Source organism: Trachurus trachurus, assembly GCF_905171665.1.
Source record: "Trachurus trachurus genome assembly, chromosome: 19".
Taxonomy (NCBI): domain Eukaryota; kingdom Metazoa; phylum Chordata; class Actinopteri; order Carangiformes; family Carangidae; genus Trachurus; species Trachurus trachurus.
In genome coordinates this window covers 9,477,070-9,499,755 of record NC_139913.1, presented here as the reverse complement: position 1 = coordinate 9,499,755, position 22,686 = coordinate 9,477,070, and the positions used below count along the sequence as shown (strand labels likewise).

Genomic DNA, 22,686 nt, shown 5'->3' with positions numbered 1-22,686 from the left:
CTTTTGGGGGAAATAGAGGAACAATAGCAAACAGCATTTATTAGATTTTCTCTCCCTCTCTCTTTCTTTTTAAAGCTAGTTGCTAACTTTGTGTGAAGTGGGAATTGTCTGATTAAGAAAGTTGGCCATAAGTGACTCTTTAACAAAATGATTGACTAGTGCATTTTAAAAGTCAGCTGCTGTAATCCTTTTACGCAACACAAAGACTATTTTAAGCATATCACTATCCCCACACATGCTGCACATATACTGTATGATAATCAGACTTATTTTCTGGGCGAGGCCAAGTCAGTAGTGTTAGCTAGCCATCACTGAAGATGGTAGTAGCTAGTAGCTACCTCTCCTTCCTCCACGTTTTACCTTCTTTAGTTGCCGTGAAACATTCAGTGTGTCGTAATCAGTGAGAGTGGGACGAGTTTGGCAGCAGTGGGTACATTTTAATCCTTGAAAGCATTTGAAGTTTTTGTTTGCTAACAGTGTTCATACTACAAATAGAGCTCATCATATACAGATATTGTTGCCACACATGTAATACAGTACATGGCACAAAACCATGTTTTAAAGGGGAACTATGCAAGTCTGGTCGCTTTCCTGCTGTTTTGCTAACCCTCCTCTCGGCCATGTGCATTCGTTTACAACGAAGCCGGCGAGAAAGCAATCAGTAGAGTGGTAGATAACGTTATATATCATATACGATGTTACGACGTGTATATTTGTGTAGTTTAATCTGTCATAAACAAGAGGTTACGGGTAGGGGTGCACCGAATGGCATTTTTTTGGCCGAAGCCGAATACCGAATAAAATCAAAACGCTGGGCCGAATAACCGAATAATACCGAATACTGAAAGTGGTTATAAAGTTTTTAAATAAAATATTTTTTAACTTAATTTTCAAAGAAAGTAAATGTTTATTGACTATTCTGACAGTTTTTGAATATTCCAGTTGCCGTTGCTCATCAAAAAAACCCAAGTGTCTTTTAAAACAGTGGTTCCTAACCTTTCTTGGTCAGATTTTTTTTAATGCATCAATTAGGCTGCTTGACATTTCAGGCGACCTCTTTTGAATTTCAGGCGACCCCACATGGGGTCCCGACCCCAAGGTTGGGAAACTCTGTTTTAAAAGACGTCGGCCACGGACGCAGTTGGCGACATGCTGGGACGAGGAACTTTCGTTTTAACTGCTGCAGCCGTCTCTCCCTTTCGTAGCCTACTCAGCATGCTGTTGTTTGGTTTTTAAATGATTAATTAAAAGGCGCGTTCCTACAGGAACGGTCCCCTCACTCAGTCCTCTCAGTGGCCGTGTCTCCGCCGCAGACAGGACGCACCGGCACCGGGCTCTTGGAGCGACGTGCAACGGTGCGCGCGGTCGCTGTGCAGCTCCCCCCCCACTGCTCTTGTTGCTGTTGTTTTTACAGCAGTAGGAGTCACCTACTAATAAAGCTCCATGGGGTTTAAGCTGCCGTTTCCATCGTCGCGCGACCGCGTATTTATCAGACTTTTTTTTTTTTTAATATTCGGCCTTGCTTTGCGCTCATTCCACCGAAGGCCGAATGTTGCTTTTTTTGCAATATTCGGCCGAATATATTCGGTTACCGAATAATCGGTGCACCCCTAGTTACGGGTTACGGGGCGCGTTTGTGTCGCTGTACCGCAGAGACGAGAGCTGGGACACCGGGGCGGCGGAGCTAATCTTGCAAAGTTGGTTTTCAGCCTAGAGATGCTAGGTATTCTCCCTGTAACAAGTAACACGTAACAAGTTACAAGTCATTTATTAAACCATCACAATTACTCGAATACACGATTACTTGTTTAATTGAGGTAAAAATTGAGCATATTTAAGCTAAAAATCCTGCATAGTTCCTCTTCAAATCAGTTTTTGGTGTCTGTTCTTGTAAACCTGCTTAAAGCTGTTCTAACGTTTTTGAGTGAGGAGTCCTAACGGCTTGGTTTTTTTTGTGTCTTACAGGAAAAGTAAAAGAGAAGAAAGCATTGAAAGAGTCTCCACATGGGAGCAGCATTGCTGCCTAATCAACATTTGTCTGACACGATCTGCCAAAGGACGCCTTGGACACGCTCTCATGTCCTCAAACACAGACCGCTAAATCCAAGGAGCTAGAAGAAGAAAAACAAGAAACAAAAAGCCAACTGCTGGCTCCAGCGAGTGGACAGATTTTAAAGTAAAAAACACGGCTGGAGAGGGGGAGGAGGGTTGTATGGGTGCCAGCTCCACTTTCAAGACTCGCCGCCTCTCCTCAATCCACCGCCGCCGTCGCCTCCCTCGTCGTTTTCCTCCCTCCGTTTCCTCCTCCTCTGCTTTTCTCTCATTCTCACTCTCTCACTCTCATGGGAGTGACATAGAGGCCGTCGCTTGGTCTGCTGCCCCGCCCCTTCCCCGCCTCGCCGTGGAAACGGGGGCGTCCAGGTAGTGATGTCGTGGAAGAGGAACTACTTTGCGTCGGGTGGCGGAGCAGCAGGCGGGGTGCAGGGGCTGGTGACCCCGAGAACCATGACCTCTATTGCACCCAGCAAAGGCCTGAGCAACGAGCCGGGACAGAACAGCTGCTTCCTCAACAGCGCTCTGCAGGTCAGTCGGATAAACACACACACACACACACACACACACACACACACACACACACACACACACACACACACACACACACACACACACACACACACACACACACGAATTCAGGGCACTCAGAAAGTATTAGGAGAGTAACATGTTTATCATGGAGATATTTAGAACCCGTCACCTGACCTCAATCCTCAGGCTTGTGTCAACTATTTTTAGGCAAGTGTGTGTTCGACCAAAACAGTTTTCACCGAGGGCTCCAAATAGTTTTGACCCTTTTTTATTGGCAATTTTGCGCTAATAAAAAAATAACCACAGCATTTGGAGACTTGGGGACAACATTTTCCACACTTGCCATTGCAGAGGAGGACTGGACCTCAGCGTAAAAGCCCCCGAAGGACAACGAGAGGTGTGAGGGGTATAGCTGCAGTGCTGCAGGCCAGCAGAGCATCATGGGAAAGATGACTGGTTCAAGTTTATGGGGACTTTAAACTTCAACTGTGTTAAATATGATGATTTAATATCGACTTCATTGGGACTCGTCCAGTCACATTTATTCCTTTAAAACTTGGACAGATGTTGTAAAGAAGAGAAACAATTCCAGGACTGATTATCTGATGTTTGGGGAGGGGGGAGGGAGGGGGGGGGGATCAGCGTTTTCATCTCACAGTCGCTGTTTCCTGTCGAAACCCAATGCGTCACTTTTCCAACTGCTAAATGCTAATGCACAGTTGTTCTCTGGAGTTACCGCTGCGTTTTTATCGTCGGAGCGATAGTGTTTTCCTGTGAAATGTCGTGCGTTTATGCATTATTGGCAACTATACACACATTCATGCACCACCCCCTCTCCCCTCCTCCCCTCCTTTTCTCTCCTATCCTTTCCTCTTCCTCACACTGCAGTATTTAAATGCGACAGGGATGAGATTAGCGCCATATTAACAGACGGTTTGCGTGTTTCGGTGGGTTTTGGCACCACGGCTCCGTCTGGCTTCAGTGTGTGGACATCCACTCAGTGTGTGGAGACGCTTATACTGCGCCGCCGCTGCTGCTGCTGCTGCTGCATCTCCCCTCTCTCTCTTTCTCTCTCTTCGCTCCACACACACACTCTTCCCTCCTCCCAAGACTTCCAGCTGGCACAATCATACCTACACACACACAAATGCCTCTTGACTACTGGCTTGAAAGAGAGGGAGAGGGAGAGGTAGAGAGAAAAGGGGAAGAGGAGAGAGAGTAAGCTGAAGAGGGAGGGAGGTGATGGGGCAGAAGCTTAGGGAGAGTTGAAGAGAGCAGAGGGATAGATGAGAAGACGAAAAGTTGCTGAAGGAGGAGAAGAGAAGAAAGAGGGATGAGGAGTATACAGTATGACAAAACTGATGAGAAGACTAAAGGGGATACTGCTGGGAGAAAGACTGGACTTAAAGAGTCAAATAAGGTAAGAGGAGGGGGGGAAGAAGGGAGGGGGGTGGAGGGGAAAACCAGGGAGGGAAAGACAGATGAAAAGACAAAGTGAAGGACATGAAGTTTATTTGTGAAATGAGGAGGAATGTGTCTCAACAAAGACAAAGCAGCTTCAACGGGGAGAGAAGAAGTGGGCCACCTCAAGGACACACACACACACACACACACACACACACACACACACACACACACACGTGTACACACACATGTACACACACACACACACACAGAGGAGAGGAGAGGAGAGGAGAGGAGAGGGGGTGTTTAACAGGACACAGACGAGGGAGGATGAACCGAGAGAACGATCGAGTCATGAGATGCTCATTGGCTGTTTCACTGTGTTTGTGTTTTCTCATGTTGTACGAGCTTGAGATGAACCATCAGGGGTCAAAGTTCAACTTCAGGACAGGCTAACTCTTTTAGCAATTAGGCTACAAATTAAGATGATTCATTATTATTTTTTGATTATTTATTCATTTGGTCTGTGATGTGTTACCCTGGGTCTGGGTTTGGTTTACCCATGCTGCCTTGCGCGCGATTTTATCCGCTCTGCAAGTCAGTCTGGAAACCATGGAGCCAATCACAGAACGGCGGTTGGGGGCAGCAAGACGATGACGACACACCGAAGCGACTTTGTTGATAGCTTGTCGATCGATCCAACATGGCGGCAGGCGCTTTACCTTTCGATGCAGCGTTAGAAAGTGTTTTAAGTAGTTTAGACTGCAAGTTTATATTGAAAAAAGAGCAACGTTTAGCGAGCGGATTTCTGTCGCTCTACGGGTACGATTGATATGATTGGCTATAAGCTACCTACAGACACATTTGATAGACATTCATAGCGCCCAATAAACAGCTCTGGGCTTTCGTAAACCACGCCTCAAATATGGAAAAATTAACCGGTGGTTCCCAGACCGAATCTCAATCTACATTGAGATGAAGTCTGGTGTTAGCCAGGCTATAGTGAAATGTCATGCTAACTATTGAAAAAAAGAAAAACCCATTTTCCCCAGAGTCTTAAGGTGACATGTTGAAGTTTTTTGTACTTTCTTTCCAACAATCTATAACCAAAGATGTTTCAATTTACAGTACAATGATATATGAAAAAAGAGGATCAAATCCTGATCACGTCGAAGCCGATACCAGTCAGTGTTTAAGATATCTCCAAGAAAAATACTGAACTGAACCAATCTGCGTTTCCTCACTATAACATCTACTGCTTTATTACCAGTGCACTGCTTCTTTTGCCCCTGGGAGCCCCTTGAGCAAGGCACCGGAGCCCGTGCTGCTGCTGCTGCTGCTGCAGTGTAGCTGCTGGGTGGTGGCAGCATCAGCATCAGCATCAGCGGTAGCAGTGTTTTGTTGTGGAAGGTGTGTGTGTGATTTAACGAGAGCGAGGGAAGGTGCTGTGAGGTGAAATGTGTTGTGCGTACTGTACTGTACGTGCTCAGCAACTTTTTTCACTGTGTGAACGCAGGTATAAATAAAATAAGGTAAAGGAGGCGTAGAGCGCGCTGGCTTTGATGGAGCAGGAACAAATGGGTTTACTCATAAGGCAGCGTGTGTGTTTGTTTCCGTGTGTGTGTGTGTGTCTCCTTGTCATGCGGAGAAACTTGACGATGTAAAGAAACAAAAGCAGTGATGTCATCAATATTCAGTTTTGATAATTTCACAGAGCAAACTATATTTTCCGTCTGATCCATACTTTGGCTCAGAAACTATACAAACAGAAACAGTTGAATGGTTTTTGTTGATACCTTGCTGATCCAATAGTTATTGGTTCCAATAACTAAAGCCTGTGCAGCATATTGAGCGTTGAAATCAAAACAAACGTTGACTCTACATCATCTGCATGTGTCCAGCTGTACGGTGACACTGCAGCTGGTCGAACGCCAGGGAAACGCTGACTGACATCTTGTAGCTGGATACCTTGTTTGAGTGGTTTTTGCTGATGTGACATTCATGGTTCTGTCAGACTCAGAGGTTAAAGGACTGCATAGGTTCTGTCATCCTTTTTTAAATTAAAGATCTTCTTGCCAATTTCATCCAATGCAGGATTGTGCAAGATGCATAAATGTTGAATCTCAATAACAGAGCTGGGAGTTTACAACCAAAGAGGCTTGTGCTGTTCACTCAGAGGTCACAATGTGAGGATCAGGAGCAGGTGTGAAGGTCAGTGTGGAGGTCAGGAAACACTGCAGGGTAGGAGGAGAATGAATGAAATAATTTGGTTATTTATAACAAATGGGCTTTCTTTTATAAAATTGTGAACTTTATGATGCAGATCAGCTGAAGCACACAACCACAGTGATCCCCAGTAACATTTCCTATCATTAATGACAGCAGCTGTGCCTCTAATTCTTCCCATGCTTGTATAATGACAGGATTTAAACATTTTTAATCTTTTTAGATTAATCTGTATAATTTTTGTGGCTTTTATTTAGAAATAATAGGTATCGCTTTATAACATAGATAAAAGCTTCATAAGTCATAACTGTTGTCCTTATATACCTCCTTATTTATGCTCATAGTTAAGTCATAAATTAAAATCTAATAAATCATCTAGATCAGGAGGACATCTTTACTTCACAGTAAAAACCAGCAGAGCGTTGGGCCCCAAAATCCACTTTATGACTCTACTTCTCTACTTTTGCCACTCTTACATTTCGTCTCACCATTTATTATTGCTCCATTATCGTCACTTGTGGCCACAGTTGCTGTTAATCAGTACGTTTAATCAGGACTTTAAAGTCCCTCTGAGCAATGACTGTCCTCAATTTGAATTTTCCTTTGTGGTTCACTCCAGTGGTTGAGCTGTGTAGCACCAGAAATCAGTCTTGTTGATAAAAGAGAGAAACTTTTTAACGCTTTTGGACTGTGATATCTGGTGTCATGGCCATTCACCTTTGCATCCGGTGTGGTTGATTTGATACAATCCGTAGTTACACTGGGAGCAGCAAGAAAGGTTTAATAACGCTTGTTGAGCAGGTAGTTTATAGGTTGTATTTAGCGCTTACCGGGGTGGCAAACACGTAGAGTTTCCTGTGGCTGCTTCACAATAAAAGCCACCATGTGTTTTCACCAGGTGAATGCTTTTAATCTATCCTCTGCAGTAACTCTATACACCTCTGACACGGTTTAAAGAGGCTGAACAGTAAATTGTGAGGCTGTTATCAATGACATACTGGATTTCATTCATGCATCTCTGTCTCATGAATCTCAGCCAATCAGAGGAGAGGAGCCTCTGACCCCTCTCCTCTCTTCTGATTGGCTGTGTGTTTTCTGAGTGATTAAATAAAAACAGAGCAGGTCAAGCAAGGTTGGAGGATGAGTTGAGGTCGGTGGGGCCTGGACATATGGAGATACATTTGTGTCTTTATTTTTCAATCAAAAGAAAAAGTTGATTTAAACAAAAAAGATATTTTCAATCAAAACAAACTTCACTTCAATCAAAAAAAACAAACAAACATTTTCAATCACAAAAAAGTGTTTGAGACCCCCCAAAATTGCATTTAAACCCTTTTTTTCTTTGAAAGAAAAGGTTTTTTTTTTGATTAAAGTGAGTTATTTGATTTAAAATATATATATTTTTTGATTGAATAATAAAGACACAAATGTATCTCCATATAGCTGAAAACTGTGACTGTTCTTTTTTAGATTAATCTGTATAATTTTGTGGTTTTATTTAAAAAATAATAGGTATAACGTTGATATATCGTAGATAAAAGCTTTATAAATCATAACTGTTGTCTTTATATGTGTCATAACCTCCTTATTTATTCTCATAGTTCAATATTAAGTCATAAATTAAAAATCTTAGAAATCTTTCCTGTATATTTGTGACATCACAAAGCTACAGTACAGGAAACTACAGTGTGACAGCTTGTTTTAAGGTTTAGTTTCCGAATACAGGCTGTGTGCTTTTCTCAATGGGCCGAGGCTTTGACACTTTCACAGTATTGATATAGAAGTTACACCTGATTTATGATCCAAAAGACTTAGAAATACAACTTCACTCAATATGGGACCTTTAAACTTTAAATATCTGCAACTTAGACTTAACAGGTAAATTAATAAAAAACACAGTGCTTGAAATGTAAGTATTTTATCATGTTTATTAGCCTGTAGTAAACTGATGTCACAAGACCATCAACTAATCAATACTCCAGTAAAATTTGTCTGTCACTGAAATTACCATGACAACGAGCCGCTGGTAGATGAAAAACCTGAGCTCATGAGGTTCGATTTCTATTCGCCTCACTTTTTTTTATGTTTGTTAGTTTCTTACACTGTAGTTTCTTTCCCCACCTGAGCAGCTCCTGCAGTATTTCGAGAAAAAGAGAGACACAGGAAGAAGTAAAAGTGAAGAAAGAGAAAAAGAGAGAGAGAGAGGGGGCGAGGAACAAATGATACAAATGGTGGAGGAGCAAGAGAAAGACGAGGGATGTGCTGCCTTCGAGGAGGAGAAAAAGTGATGGATAGTAGATGAATGGATGGATAGATAGATAGATAGATAGATAGATAGATAGATAGATAGATAGATGGATAGTGATAAAGAGAGATGGGCATGGGGAGAGTGTGCCCTCCTTGTGGCTGCTGCAGTGCTTTGCAGGGAGCCGATTCATCACGACCAAATAAACTACAGAGAGGAGGGGAAACAGAGAGAGAGAGGAGGGGAAAGATAGAACGCATACACTGGCGTCAGCATGCAGTCTGTCATCCTCCACCCCCTCTTTTCCTCCACCTATCACTCTCTCCTTAACACAGACACACACACACACACACAGCATTGTGTTTCTAAGGTTGCATTATGTATTGGTTTTATGTGTGTGTGACACTTGGAAATGTATGTGCATGCTATAAGTGTGTGGTCCTGTGCTGCACATCTGAGTCGAACCCTGAGGGACAGTGTTGTGTCAATATTATCTTTCACCATGCTGGATGAATATACCAAGAGCTCTTTCCTCTAATTATGCACTAGAGAGAGAGAGAGTGTGTGTGTGTGTGTGAGAGAGAGAGAGAGAGAAGAGGAGGATAGAAAGATGTCTTCCTCATGCAGAAGTCCACTTCTCCACTAGTTTGCATGTGCTTTGGGCTTTGTGCCGGTTGTTTCCTGTCTGTCTGTCTGTCTGTCCCGTTGACTCTCTGCCTCTCTTTTGTTGCTGAAAATATACAAAATAGAGAGCACGCTCAGTGGGAGCTGCTGGGGAGAAAACAATTAGCTGAAAATGGCTGAAAGCCACATGGAGCTGCTGCAGACTGGACTGGTGATTCTCTGCAACCCTCTCACATTACAGGAAGTGATGTGGTTCAGTTTTAGAAAGGCAAATGCTGCTTAATTTGTTAAAGCTCCAGGAGGCTTGATTCAGAGTCATGTTCCCCCCCTCCTAAATCCATACACTCAAAGTTAGCCAAACATCAAATTAAATGAATCATGACCAGCAGACAGCAGGATTATGGGATGCGATGAGACTAACGGGGGGAAAGTTAATGTGTGCGCTCCGATCCCAGGTTCAGCTGCAGTCCATGTATAGCGACAAATATATCCCCATCACTTACTCTGTCAGTCACTGGTTCTGTTCACTGCAGCGCACCTGGAAAACTTGCCAGGAAGCATGCTGTGTTACTATGGCAACCAGCAACCATGAGCTGTCTTGCTGTCAGTCTGAGCTGATACGTAAAACTGCATATTTAACAGGGTTAAAAAACGATCATAGCTTATTTCTAATGAACATGATCTCTTATTCTAATAAACATTTGTTACAGTCAAACAAATAGAAATCAACACATCTGGTCAGGACTAGTCTTAGATCATATTTTAAAGGAATAGTTCACCAAAAAATGAAAATCAGTCATTGTTGACTCACCCTCATGCTGATGCTGATAAATACCCCGGAGTAGTTTTTTATTCCTCAAAGTGCATCTGGAGATCCGGGAGGGGGGTTTTACAACTTTATATGAGCGTCAATAGCGCCCAACACAAAAACGTCCACAAAACTACACAAAAACCGTGTAATATCCCTCCACACTGCTCGTCCGCTGCAATCCAAGTGTCCTGAGGGGATATAGTCCAGAGTTTACTCAAAACGATGTCATTAAGGACATTTTTACAGCCTAAGCAGTCCTGTATTGAATGTGCCTGGTGCGCGCTCTCGCACTCTCGCGTTCACACGATGCATGTGGACGTGCCCGTCGGTTCGGGTAATTTTGGACTATACCCCTCAGGGCACTTGGATTGCAGTGGACAAGGAGTAAGGAGGAATATTACAAGGTTTTTGTGTAGTTTTATGGATGTTTTTGTGTCTGGGGCTATTAATCTCATATAAAGATGCACTTTGAGGAATAAAAAACTACTCCGGAGTATTCATCAGCATGAGGGTGAGTCAACAATGACTGAATTTCACGTTTTGGTGAACTATTCCTTTAATGTGGAAATGGGACTACTTGTGAATTATCCTGGTAAATAAATAGCAACATTGTGTGTAAACCCTGTTTCTATAGCTACGTATATCCTATTATGATATTTTTCTTGTGTGTAAAAGTGTGTGTGTATTTCTTCCTCCCAGGTTCTGTGGCATCTCGACATCTTTCGTCGAAGCTTTCGACAGCTGACCACACACAAGTGCATGGAGGACTCGTGTATCTTCTGCGCTTTAAAGGTAAAAGACGCAACTCTCACGTCTTCCTCTGTCCTCTAATGGCTTGTGGTCGTCTCGACTCAAAAACCTGAAGCTGCCGCCGTCACTCTGGTGTTTTTTTTTCCTCTCAGATCACTTAAAGCGCAGTGACCCAGTTTTTCCTGAGATTTACTGCTGTGTACATTATTGAGTTCTGGAAATTAGAGACATAGTCGTTATACCTGACGACTAACTTCCTGTTTGTTGCCTTTTGTTTTAACACACAAATGTTGGTGTCAGGAATGTAATCCATTATCTGAAGCAGTGTTCTTGTGATGCACCATGAGTTCTTGCTCCACTACATTTACCTGACAGTCGAGAACATGACACAACACTTTTGTCATCACCAATATGTTGTTCATTTTCCTTTATTTGCTGCTTCTTCTCCTTTTTTTATTTTCTATAATAACTTCTTCCAACACATAGACACAAAACAACATTTTACATTAAATCACTGAGGAACAAAAAAACAAATGTGGCCCATAAACTTCAAATAAAATACGACAAACTAATAAAGATAAAAAAGTAGAAAGGTCCTTGGCTGTCAGAGTTGCTGGAGAAGCAACACGCGTCATTAATTTTAAGCTTTCAGCAAAAATAGTGTCTAAATAACATATTTGACTTTGCTGAAAAGGCGTACAACAATCCTTGAAGCACAAACAAAGCCTGAAGCCAAAGCGATTCAATATTCTTGTTTGGAAATACCTGGTGGTGTCTGCTAATAAACACAGTGGGGGAGATTCTTGCAGCAGATTATGACACCGCTCTCCAGTACTTCTAATTACTTGTCTCTAAAAATGGAGACGTGACACTGCACTCACACATTATGACAAGTTAAGTGCTTATTTTTTACACTGTACATTTACATGCAACTGGAGTGTTATTGCATTTTGTAGGACATGTGATCGCTGGCTGGATTAAACTGTACATATGGACATTCACAGTGCTGTCGGTGGGTTTGTCTACTGACATGTTCAATATGGGCTCAGATTGGGCTGAATACAACTTTGAGACTTTTTAAGAAACCTGTCAACAAATGCCGAGTGGTGAAGTTACATAAAGAAGAAAACTTTACTTTAAAGGGATAGTTCACCCAAATTTCACTCATTATCTACTCACCCTCATGTCGGCTAAGGGCTGGGAGAAGTTTCAGAGTCCTCCGCGCCTTCTCTGAGTTACAGCGGGGCTCCGTGCAGCACTGAATGCCCATATGACGGTTGCAAACGGAGCTTGCTTTTCTTCGTCCAAAAAGACACACCAAAAAAACATCCAAATACCTCCATGCTGCTCGTCTGTAATGTCCCTCTTGCAAATCTTGCGCGACCCAGTTCACGGCTCCGCCGGTGCAGGCAGAGCAGTGAACTGAGACACTGGGAGCTTCCGCTACAAACAAGCTTAAAATATAGACTTATTTAATTTTTTTCGGAACAATTTCTCATGTTGGGGCTTCAATACAAGAGGGACATTACAGATGAGCATTATGGATGTATTTGGATGTTTTTTGGTGTGTCTTTTTGACGAAGAAAAGTGAGCCCTGTTCGCAACCGTCATATGGACAATACTGCTGCGCGGACCCCTGCTGTAACTCAGAGAAGGCACGGAGGACTCTGAAACTTCTCCCAGCCCTTAGTCGACATGAGGGTGAGTAGATAATGAGTGAAATTTTGGGTGAACTATTCCTTTAATCTCAGCACTTAAAGTTCCTACTTCGTCTATGACACAAGTATTTTGACTCTTTGACATCTTTACCCCTGAATCTGACCGGACAATGAAGATTCAATCAGTCCAATCACTGAGATGAGAAGAGATATTATTATTTCCTCATCACAGTGACAGAAAAAACATATTTACGTTTCCTACAGAATGTATTCGCTGCTGCAGTTTTGTTAAATAGAAACTCTGAGGCTGCATTGAATCTCTGTTTTATCCCTTTTACATATTTCCTGCTTTTTTCTTCTTTGCTTCATCTTTAACATCTTCCGTTATTCTCCTATTTCTCTGTCCTTCCTATCGTTCTCTTTTCATTATATCTCTACTCAGATCATCTGAATCACAGAGGATTTAGGATATTCACAACTTTGACTTGACGACACGACTGAAATCTTCTCTTCCTCACAGCCAGTACTTTCATTTATGTTTTATCTCATTTATGTGAAAGCAGAACTTTCACTTTTAACATCCGCTATTCTTCCTGGGGTCAAAATGTATACATGAAATATATACAATAAAAGAGTACACATTCACACTGGCCAATATAGACATAGACATGAAACAATACAAACAATAGACAATGAAGACCATATAGACATGGATATAAAACAATTAATACATTTTCAACAATACCATGACTGACACAACAATAAATTAACAAGACAAGACAGCTCCAATAGGTTTTTATAATATAATGATACCCAACTATTCATAATTGACTATTCTATAACCCATATGCTTATATCAAGAACAAGATCCTAATTAATGGAAGTTCTTTTTTAAGTTATATTCTTTTAGAGCTTTTTTAAAAGCATATATACTGTTCAGTTAAAGCCTATATACCATTTAGTTAAAGCATATTAGTTAAAGCATATGTACTATTTAGTTAAAGCATATACTGTATACCATTTAGTTAAAGCATATATACCATTTAGTTAAAGCATATTAGTTAAAGCATATATAGTATTAAAGCATACCATTTAGTTAAAGCATATATACCATTTAGTTAAAGCAGAAGTGATATACTTGTGTTAATATAAGTCTTAAATAGTTATACCTTCCGACAGCAATCACTTACATAGAGTGTTTGGACCGAAACACGGGTCTGTCAGTCACTCTGCTCTGCTCTGAGCCGAGGAGAAAACTTTTCTCGTATCCTACAGTTTTTATCCAATGAGGAGAGAGAACGGCATGCAGGGCTGTGTGTGCAGCCAAGGGATGCGCCTGAATGTGGTGACGTAGGGACGAGGACTGTTATGGTGCGTTCAAGGCAACCCGTAACTCGTGTTTTTCCGACCTGTGAAGTCGTACCAGTTCGATCTGGTACGAGTTCACAGGTCGGAAGTTACGAGTGGCCGTTATAGTGACTTTCACCGGTAAAACAGGTCGGAAAAACACGAGTGGGTTGCCTGGAACGCTACAAAATCGTAAGTTGTGATTTGAAGCTGTAATTTACGGTTTCAAAAGCCTGCCTGGAACGCAGCATTAGCCAAAACGACCGGATCGCTTACTTCTGCTTTAAAGTATAGTTAAAACATACTGTATATACTATTTAGTTGAATAGACAAACGTAGCTTCTTCTTTGTCCAGGATCAAAGACGTTATGCAAGTTTATAGAACAGTGTGCGGGAATTTCTTCTATTCTACTTTTAACACGTTAAAAAGCATCATGCATCATGTTTTTACCCGTTCACAGCTGCCTGAACAGTGAGTGTGTTTCAGAGCCGGCCCATGTAAAAGCTTCTCCAGCAGCTGTTACAGGTTGAATCACTGTTGTGTTGGGAGGAAGCAGCCAGACAAACAGAAGATGAAGATCTGTATCATCATGAAACCTTCATAATGAAGGAGCCTCGTGCAGCTCTGCTCTGCTCCGGCCATTTGTTGCATCAACGATGACAAATAATTGTCTGAGTGAAGGGACGAGTTGTGTGTAATGTGCTGTGGTGTAGTAGTGTGTGTGCTGGTGTGTGTGTGTGTGCAGCAGTGTCGATGTGTGTGTTCTACACGCTGTCCTGTCTCAAGCGCTTCTCTGTAATTAATTGGCCGGCTGAAAGCGCTGAGCTAGCAGAGCCCACGCTGGGATGCTACAGTACACACACACACACACACACATATTACACACATGCACACAAATCTTACTCACTAACGTTACACACACACACACACACATGCACCTTGAGAGTCTCACAAATCTTTCTCGCCACGCTAGGATGCTGCACACACACACTTTCGGCGGTGTGTGGGTGTGTTGTGCGTGAGTCAGCTGTGGGTGTAACGATACAAAGGTGTTTTTTTTTTTGTGTGTGTGTGTGTGCTCACATTTTCAGTTTTCATTACCCTTCTTGTCTCCGTCTTTCCCTTTGTCAGACACGAACAGATGTAACGTTGCTCCAAAAGTCTTGTTTGGAGCTGTAGTCCCCACGGCAACCGAGATAAAAGCCTCCCAATAACCAGGCGAGACGCACGCAGAATGAGCTTTAATGACGTGTTAAATTTTCCACACATCCAAAAAAGAGATAAATGATCATTATGAGTTCTTTTATTTTGAAAAAAAGGGGGATTGTGTGTGTGTGTGTGTGTGTGTGTGTGTGTGTGTGTGTGTGTGTGTGTGTGTGTGTGTGTATCTGCAGCAGATAAAGACGCTCGTACTGTTCTGTAGTAAACACAAGTTCAGAGGCTGCCTGTGGCGATCCCCCTAGAAATCACTGCAACACTTTATCTCTCTCAACAGCACAACACTCACACACACTTAGATGCAGATACCTGAACACGCACACACGTGCACACACACAGACACACACACACAAAGACACACACACACACACACGGCCTGGAATAGGAAGAGCGAAGAAGAGAAAATGGGAGAGAGGGGAACCGAGAAAGATGAATGAATGTGGGAGTTGGTGTAGATTGCTCCTGTCTTCACACTTAGACCACTGCTCACACATACATCCACACTAACACACACACAGACACACACACACACACAGACACACACACACCTCCCTCTCTTACTCACTCAGCCTCATCCCTCCCTGTTCTCCTCCCTCCCTCCCTCCCTCCCTCTCTCTCTCTGTAGGGTATATTCCCCCTCCATTCTCCTTGGCGCATTGCTGCAGTCAGCATAGCCACCATAACACACACACACACACACACACACACACACACACACACACACACACACACACACACACACACACACACACACACACACACACACACACACACACACACACACACACACACACACACACACACACACACACACACACACACACACACCCTATTGCTCACACATTGCCTTTTTCCTCCTCACTCTTCCTCTGTTTCTCTTCCTCTCTCACACTCTCTTTCTCTCTCTTCCTCTTTCTGCTTCTCTCTCTCTCTCTCTCTCTCTCTCTCTCTCTCACACTCACACACACACACACACACACACTCTGCTCTCCATCAGCACGACTGCATTACCTTTCCCATTGCCAACCCTCAGCCTGCACAGACTCACAGACTCCGGCCTATTGTTCTGTAACACTTTCACTCCATATGTTCTTCTCAACCATCTTTAACCGCTTCCAAAACATCGAACGTGACCTTCTGACATGTTGAATTAACACACACACACAGACACACACACACACACACACACACACATAGAAGGAGGGAGGGGAAACAACTGTGTAACTACGTCTAGGAAACATCTCCAGGAAATGTTTACACACAGAGATTTTCAGGTTTGACTCGTGATGAGTTCTGTGATGTGAAAACTTGGTTTTAACTTAGTGTGAACTTCATGTCGTGTGTTTTGAGAGTAAAACTGTGTGTGCAAGGTGGAGCTTTGGTTTAAAAAATAGAAAGAAAATGTTGCTAATCTCCAGGTTGAGCTGGAGAGGTGAGGTTGAACTCGTGGTCCAGCTACAGACACAGTGTGGCATCCTGATGCTGGACAGGAGCCACAGGGTGGAGGAGGTGTGAGAGTGTGTGTGAGTGGTGGTGGGTTGTGGGTTGAAGTGCAGCACTCTGACACTTTCCACTGAAAGAAAGAAAGAAAAAAAAGATGGCAACTATCTTGACAATTGAATTGATCCATTGTTTCAGCAGTTTTAAACAAAAGTACAAAAGAAATACCAAACATTCCTCCTCTTCCAACGTGTTCTGAATGACTTTGCTCATTTTCTTCAAGCCGTGTTTACGTGGACCCAAATAAAATTGGAATAAATGCCGATCCGAAGAAAACTGCGTCATGTAAACACGCAGATTTAATCCGAAGGGGCTCATTCTGAAATACATTTCTTTCCGATCAAGATGGGTGGTTTATGCCGGTTGATTTTCAGGTCAAAGTAGTCTCTGTTTCCGACCTTCATCCACTGGTTTTTTGTGGTGGAAGGGAAACGAAATGAACCGTTGGAGACAACTACTTTGCTAATCAGACCACAGATCTCCATCTCTGATCAGTTGCAGCATGTTTTCATTTATATAGTTCTCAACGGGCCTGAAAATTTAAATCTGACCGGACTGGACCGGACCCGCGGTCATTGAAGCCCGGACTCACTAGCATCAATTCTCGGACTGAATCTGACCAGACATGGCCAAAAAAAGAGGAAAAATGACCCAAGTTATTTGAACATAATTTCGGCCCAAACCGTCTGAACCAGTGTGTCCGGCCGATGTTATTTGGGTTGGACACACCCATTAAGATCACTCAGCGTATGACTGCAATGACACATGTAAACACCAGCTCAGATCAGACACCTGAAAGACTCATTTGGAAAAAGTGTCCATGTAAACCCACCTACTGAGACCTGAATGTCTTCATAGATTATTACCACTGATGATTCTTTTGGCTCTTTTCTTTGGCTTTTCACGCTATGTCGGTTGTTGATTTTTATGTGTACAGATATTTTATCTGGGGTGGAAAGTGTATTTATTTATTATGTTTTATTGTGTTTTTTATCTTTAGTATTTTTGCCTTTGTAGTATGTTTTATGTTTTTTATTTTACTGTACAGCACTTTGGAAACCTTTGTGTTTATAAATAAATGGATTGGATTGGATGGTTACTACTATAAAAGTAGTATAGCTTGTCTACGAATCAGAGGGTTGGTGGTCCGTGTTTCCCGGCACTTCCTGTCTGCATTTGAAGTGTCCTTGGGTGAGATGCTCAACCCCAACTCGCCCTGATGTGTCGCTGGTGTGTGAATGTGTCTAGTGCTACATGCACGGGGAAAACCACTCTAATGGGTGCAAATGGCTTTTTATTGTGCAGTGCTTCTGATTCACAGCCCTCTTTAACTGCAGCCGTTATCACTGGTGATATTTTATGTTTTAAAACATAACAGGAAATCCCTGGTTACTCGTGCATGACGGGATAGTGACTGTTTGTTTGTTTGTTTTGTGTATTGATGTCGTGTTTCAGCGACAGACTTCGGTGCTTTATTACTCTGACTGGACTTTTCTTGACCCGGTGCCAGTGTCTTACAGTAACTAGCTGAAGCCGACCGACCAGTCACCAGCAGTGGAGTGAGTGAGCGGTGGTTTTCCATCAGTGCTGCTGTCTGACTCATTCGCCACCTCAGCTGCAGCGTCCGACCTGAGTCAGGATTTTGTATTTTTAAAGAGTTGTTTTAAGTTTTTACACAGTTTCTGCATTTAAAGTTTCTAGTGTTTTTTTTTTGTTTTTTTTTACAGAAACTGGGTGACGCCAAGTTCAGATTCACATCACAAACATTACTAGTTACTAACAGTGTCCACTGGAAAACATTTTAAACTCCATGTTTTTAACGGTGTCATCATTTTGAAGCTAAAACTTGTGACTAGTTTGTATTTTTGTGTTGAAAAATGACTTTGGAGATGAATTGAGTATCAAGATAGTTTTTGTTTCCGCAACTTGTTCGTATTTTAAGACAAACATAAATATTCCTGTGTCAGACATGCACAGCCATTATCACTCGGACATTTAACTAGATTTCTTTTATAAACTCTACACAAAACTGATGGCTGAACATTACTGCTTTGCCTTAAGACACTATGCAACTCTATGAAATTAACCCTCCTGTCTGTTCCCTTCCTCCATCCTTCCTTCTTTCCTTCCTTCCTTTCTCCCTTCCTTCTTTCCACAATCCTTTTTCCCTTCCTTCCTTCGTCCGTCCTTCCTTCCTTCCTTCCTTCCTTCCTTCCTTCCTTCCTTCCTGTGCTTCCCTCCATTTTTCTTTCCTTCCTTTTCCCCTTCCTTCAGTCCTTCCTTCCTTTGTTCCCTTCGTCCTAACTTCTTCTTCCTTCCTTTTTGACCCAATCTGTTCCCTCCCTCCATCTATCGTACCTTCCTATTTCCCTTCCTTCTTTCCTCCCATCTCTCACTTTGTCCTTCCTTCCTTCCCTTCATCCTTCTTTCCTTCCTTCCTTTTTTCCCTTCGTCCTTCCTTCCTTCCTTCTTTCCCTTTGTCCTTCCTGCCTTCTTTCCTTCCTTCCTTTTTTCCCTTCATCCTTCCTTTCTTCCTTCCTTCCCTTTGTCCTTCCTTCCTTAACCCAGGAGGACAACAGGAGGGTTAAAGAGGTTTATTATCACACATCATGGGTCCAAAATTTCCTTGAATGAATGAATGAATGAATGAATGTTGTCATTTCAGTCAACGTACCCGTTTATCTGCGTTTTAAAAATACATGTAACAGAAAAGCTGTCGCTCATATCAAAGGCGTTCATATCTGCTGAGTTTGTGGACTTGATTTTACACCACAAACTCATGACTCATGTGCTGCTGCTGCTGCTGCTGCTGCTGCTGCTGGAGAGACGTTGAGAATATCGTTCTGTCATTTAATATAGTGCTTATGAGCCCTCAGGACACACAGCACCTGCTGCTTTTCAGTCCAGCCGTCTCATCAGTGATTGAATTACCGCTGTGACAGAAAACCAGGAGCACTCGGAGTCCACGGCTCCGACCCGCTGCTCGGGCGCGTCAGACTGGCGGACTCGTGTTTATTTATGTTTTGGGCCGTTTTAGTGTTGGTCAAAAAATAGTTGCTCGGTTTTGCTTCTTTTTTTCTTTTTTTTTCCTGCTGAGAATTTCTAACCGACCAAAAAATTAGGTCATTTTTATCCGTTGGCAATCCAGAGGAAGGCAGACATGCTTTTATCTCTCCCACTTTAGACGTCTTCGGCTCTTTTCAGTTCACTCAGACTCAGTCAAAAGTTCGTCTCACTGCCTCAGCGTGAACTCAGTGTTCGTTTCAGTTCTCCTGTTATCATCAGTCTCCTGTAAATCATCACATTTAAGACACTGATTCATCTGGATTCATTCATTTTGGAGCCATGGAGTAACTGACAGTTGTGATGTTTGGTTGTCACTGCTGCTAAAACTAACGTGACTACAACTCTTTCAGCAGCTGTATCCACCACTTGCAGCAGTAATAAGAAATAAGAAATTGTTGTTTCAATGACAAAATGTTTAGAAATGTTTGTTCCTGTAGCCTCCAATCTGCTCTGAAGACACAGTAGAGAAGATGTACGATAACTTCTTGTTCTTGTCTTGTAAATGCAACAATGGGCCGAAGCTCCAGCAGCAGATAACACTTATAGATCGCCCTTTTTTTTAAAGTGAAAGAAAACAAGAATCACAAAGCAAACTCATTTGTAATCCAATAATCAAATTAGTTTGGTGAATAGTTTTAGCGAGTATCGACTGCTTATTCCAGTGACACAATCTGAGACGATTAATAAAAAAAAAAAATTAATAAAAAATTATGAACAGATGTAAAATGTCAAAACAAGAGGTGTATCTCATGCAGCTAGAAATATGTCCATAATACCTTTTCACAGCAGCACTTTACTGTAGATGTTGGTGTATTTTCAGGGGTCAAAAGCAGCCAAAATAATTAAGTAGCTGCTATGGATCCACCTAAAACTGGACTAACTTCACATGAAACTGAACAGAAATAGAAAATGTTGATCCATAACCTCAATGGGAGATAATATTTACATTTATACATGGTATGTGTAAATGATGATACAGCAGCATTAGGACAAAACAGAAAACTGACTGGTTGCATAAGGGGGTCACAACGACAACGGCGGTCTGGCGGTTGTCTGGATGTAAATAGTGTAAACAAGCTTTTTCCCTCTGATCCTCTTCTTTGGTCTCAGAGCACTGGCCTCAAAACACACTTAAGTGGCCTAGCTTTTCTGTCCGAGCCCCCCCCACCCACCCATGCAACAGTTTGATTTGGTTTCTATTTTACCGCTACAAAGCACTCCGAGAGCTGTTTTTGTTGGAGAAAAGTGCACTACAAATGCCATTTATTATTGATATGGGCTGATATTGAGGCCAGCTGTGCTGTGAGGCGTTTGTTTTAGTCCAGTCTGGGTTTTTTGTTGTAGAGCACTTTGGACCTGACAAGTTGACAACGAGTTCCCACTGATTCTGTTTTATGGGTCAGTTGACGGAACATGGTGCCGATTTACAGGACAAATGTGTTTATAAAGGGTTTCGTTTCAGCGTGAGAGAAATGAAAAAACGCACACAAGCACATTAATGAATACATGTGGAGATGGACACGCTCTAACAATGCAGGGGACTTTCAGGAAAAGCATCTATGGCAGAGTGTATATTTCAGGCATTGAAATGAAGTATTAATGGATTTCCATATGGGTGTGTGTGTCTGTGTCTGTGTGTGTGTGTCTGTGTGTGTGTGTGTTTGCAGAGTATCTTTGCTCAGTTCCAGTTCAGCAGTGAGCGTGTGCTGCCATCAGATGCACTGCGGAGCGCTCTGGCCAAGACTTTCCAAGACGAACAACGCTTTCAGCTGGGCATCATGGACGACGCTGCCGAGTGCTTCGTGAGTCTGCAACACCACATGGCCACACACACACACACACACACACACACACACACACACACACACACACACACACACACACACACACACACACACACACACACACACACACACACACACACACACACACACACACACACACACACACACACACACACAGAGAGAAGTGAGGGATTGCCTGGAGGCTTATTTGAGGAACTCCCAGGTCTTTACTGCAGTCAGAAATCTCCAGGCGGACAGGGGGATATCCAGCACAGCAGCCTCAAAGAAATATGTTTTTTGCCAAGTGGATGATATTCAACTTTTGTTTTGACCACAGTTTGTATTTTACACCGTATTATAGTACGGTACAAGCATACAGTATGTCTTCACATGCATGATGTGAGTATTTACACTTTGCAATTGTGAAAATGATAACACATCCACATCATGTTATTGCGTTCAATCTTCCCAAACTGGTTTAAAGAAACTGATTTAAAAATGGCCAGCTGAAAAGTTTCTCCAGTGCTACGTAGCCAGCGTTAGCATTAACAGCTGTTTATTTACCAGACTACAATTAACGTTGTGAGTTCAGCATCAAACTTCATTCCTTTACTGTCTCTACCAGTTCACAGCTACGCCACTGTTACCTCTTGACCTCAACTGATGTTCAGTGTTGGGCATGTTTCTTTAAAAAAAAAAAAGTTATGGTTAGTGGTTACTTTCCCCAAAAAGTAACTCAGTTTGTAACTGAATTATAACATTATAAAAATAACAAATTACCAGGAAAAGTAACTATTGCACTATATTCCTCCAACACTGCATGGCGGAGGAATACTAAGTGAATTGGTTAGTTCCAGATAAACAGCTTTTTCCCACTAGTTGATGGAGAAAATAAAGAAAAAAGTGACAGTTGTATTATTTTGTGATGGGACTTCTTGAGCCGAGTAACAGGCGCATTTTATTGTCAGTAACGGTAACAACCTTATAACGGGGGAAACAATAACTTCTTTGATTACTCATTACTGAAAAAAGTAGCGCTGTTATTTTATAACACTGTTATTTTGTAACGCTGTTATTTCCATCACTGCTGATGTTAGCATATTAACCTACTAGTCTGGCCCTGTCTCATCGGTTTCCGACAGGCTGGAAGACATCACACTTAAATTTAGCCCCTTTATCAAGAATCAAAGTACCACTGTTGCTGTTACTTTTTTGTGATATAATGAAGAAATCCGGTGGTATTTAAAGATAGACATTCTTAAACTACACTTATACAAAAGCTAAAATTCAGACAGAAGGCAGTGATCACTTTATTTATTTGTCAGTAACACACACGTATTGTGTTGTTTACATTGTCTTTTGCATAGTATGATATTTGCAGTCTACTCCCTCAGATGCAAAGCTCCTCTCAGTGATTGTATTTTTCAAACGTTGGTCTCATTTTGGAATAAACCTAATTTATTGAA

The 22,686-nt window shown here is 42.2% G+C and overlaps 1 protein-coding gene across 1 annotated transcript in view; it reads left to right on the top strand.

The window, feature by feature from the left end:
- Positions 1 to 2,427: 2,427 nt before the first annotated feature.
- The window catches only part of usp54b (ubiquitin specific peptidase 54b), a gene marked incomplete at both ends in the record, with an annotated part of 46,194 nt that continues 25,935 nt past the window's right edge, over positions 2,428 to 22,686 (top strand). The window contains 3 exons of the mRNA XM_083994855.1: positions 2,428 to 2,583; positions 10,596 to 10,688; positions 21,104 to 21,238. Of these exons, the coding sequence (XP_083850981.1) occupies positions 2,428 to 2,583; positions 10,596 to 10,688; positions 21,104 to 21,238 (384 nt within the window). The remainder of the gene's footprint in view (positions 2,584 to 10,595; positions 10,689 to 21,103; positions 21,239 to 22,686) is intronic.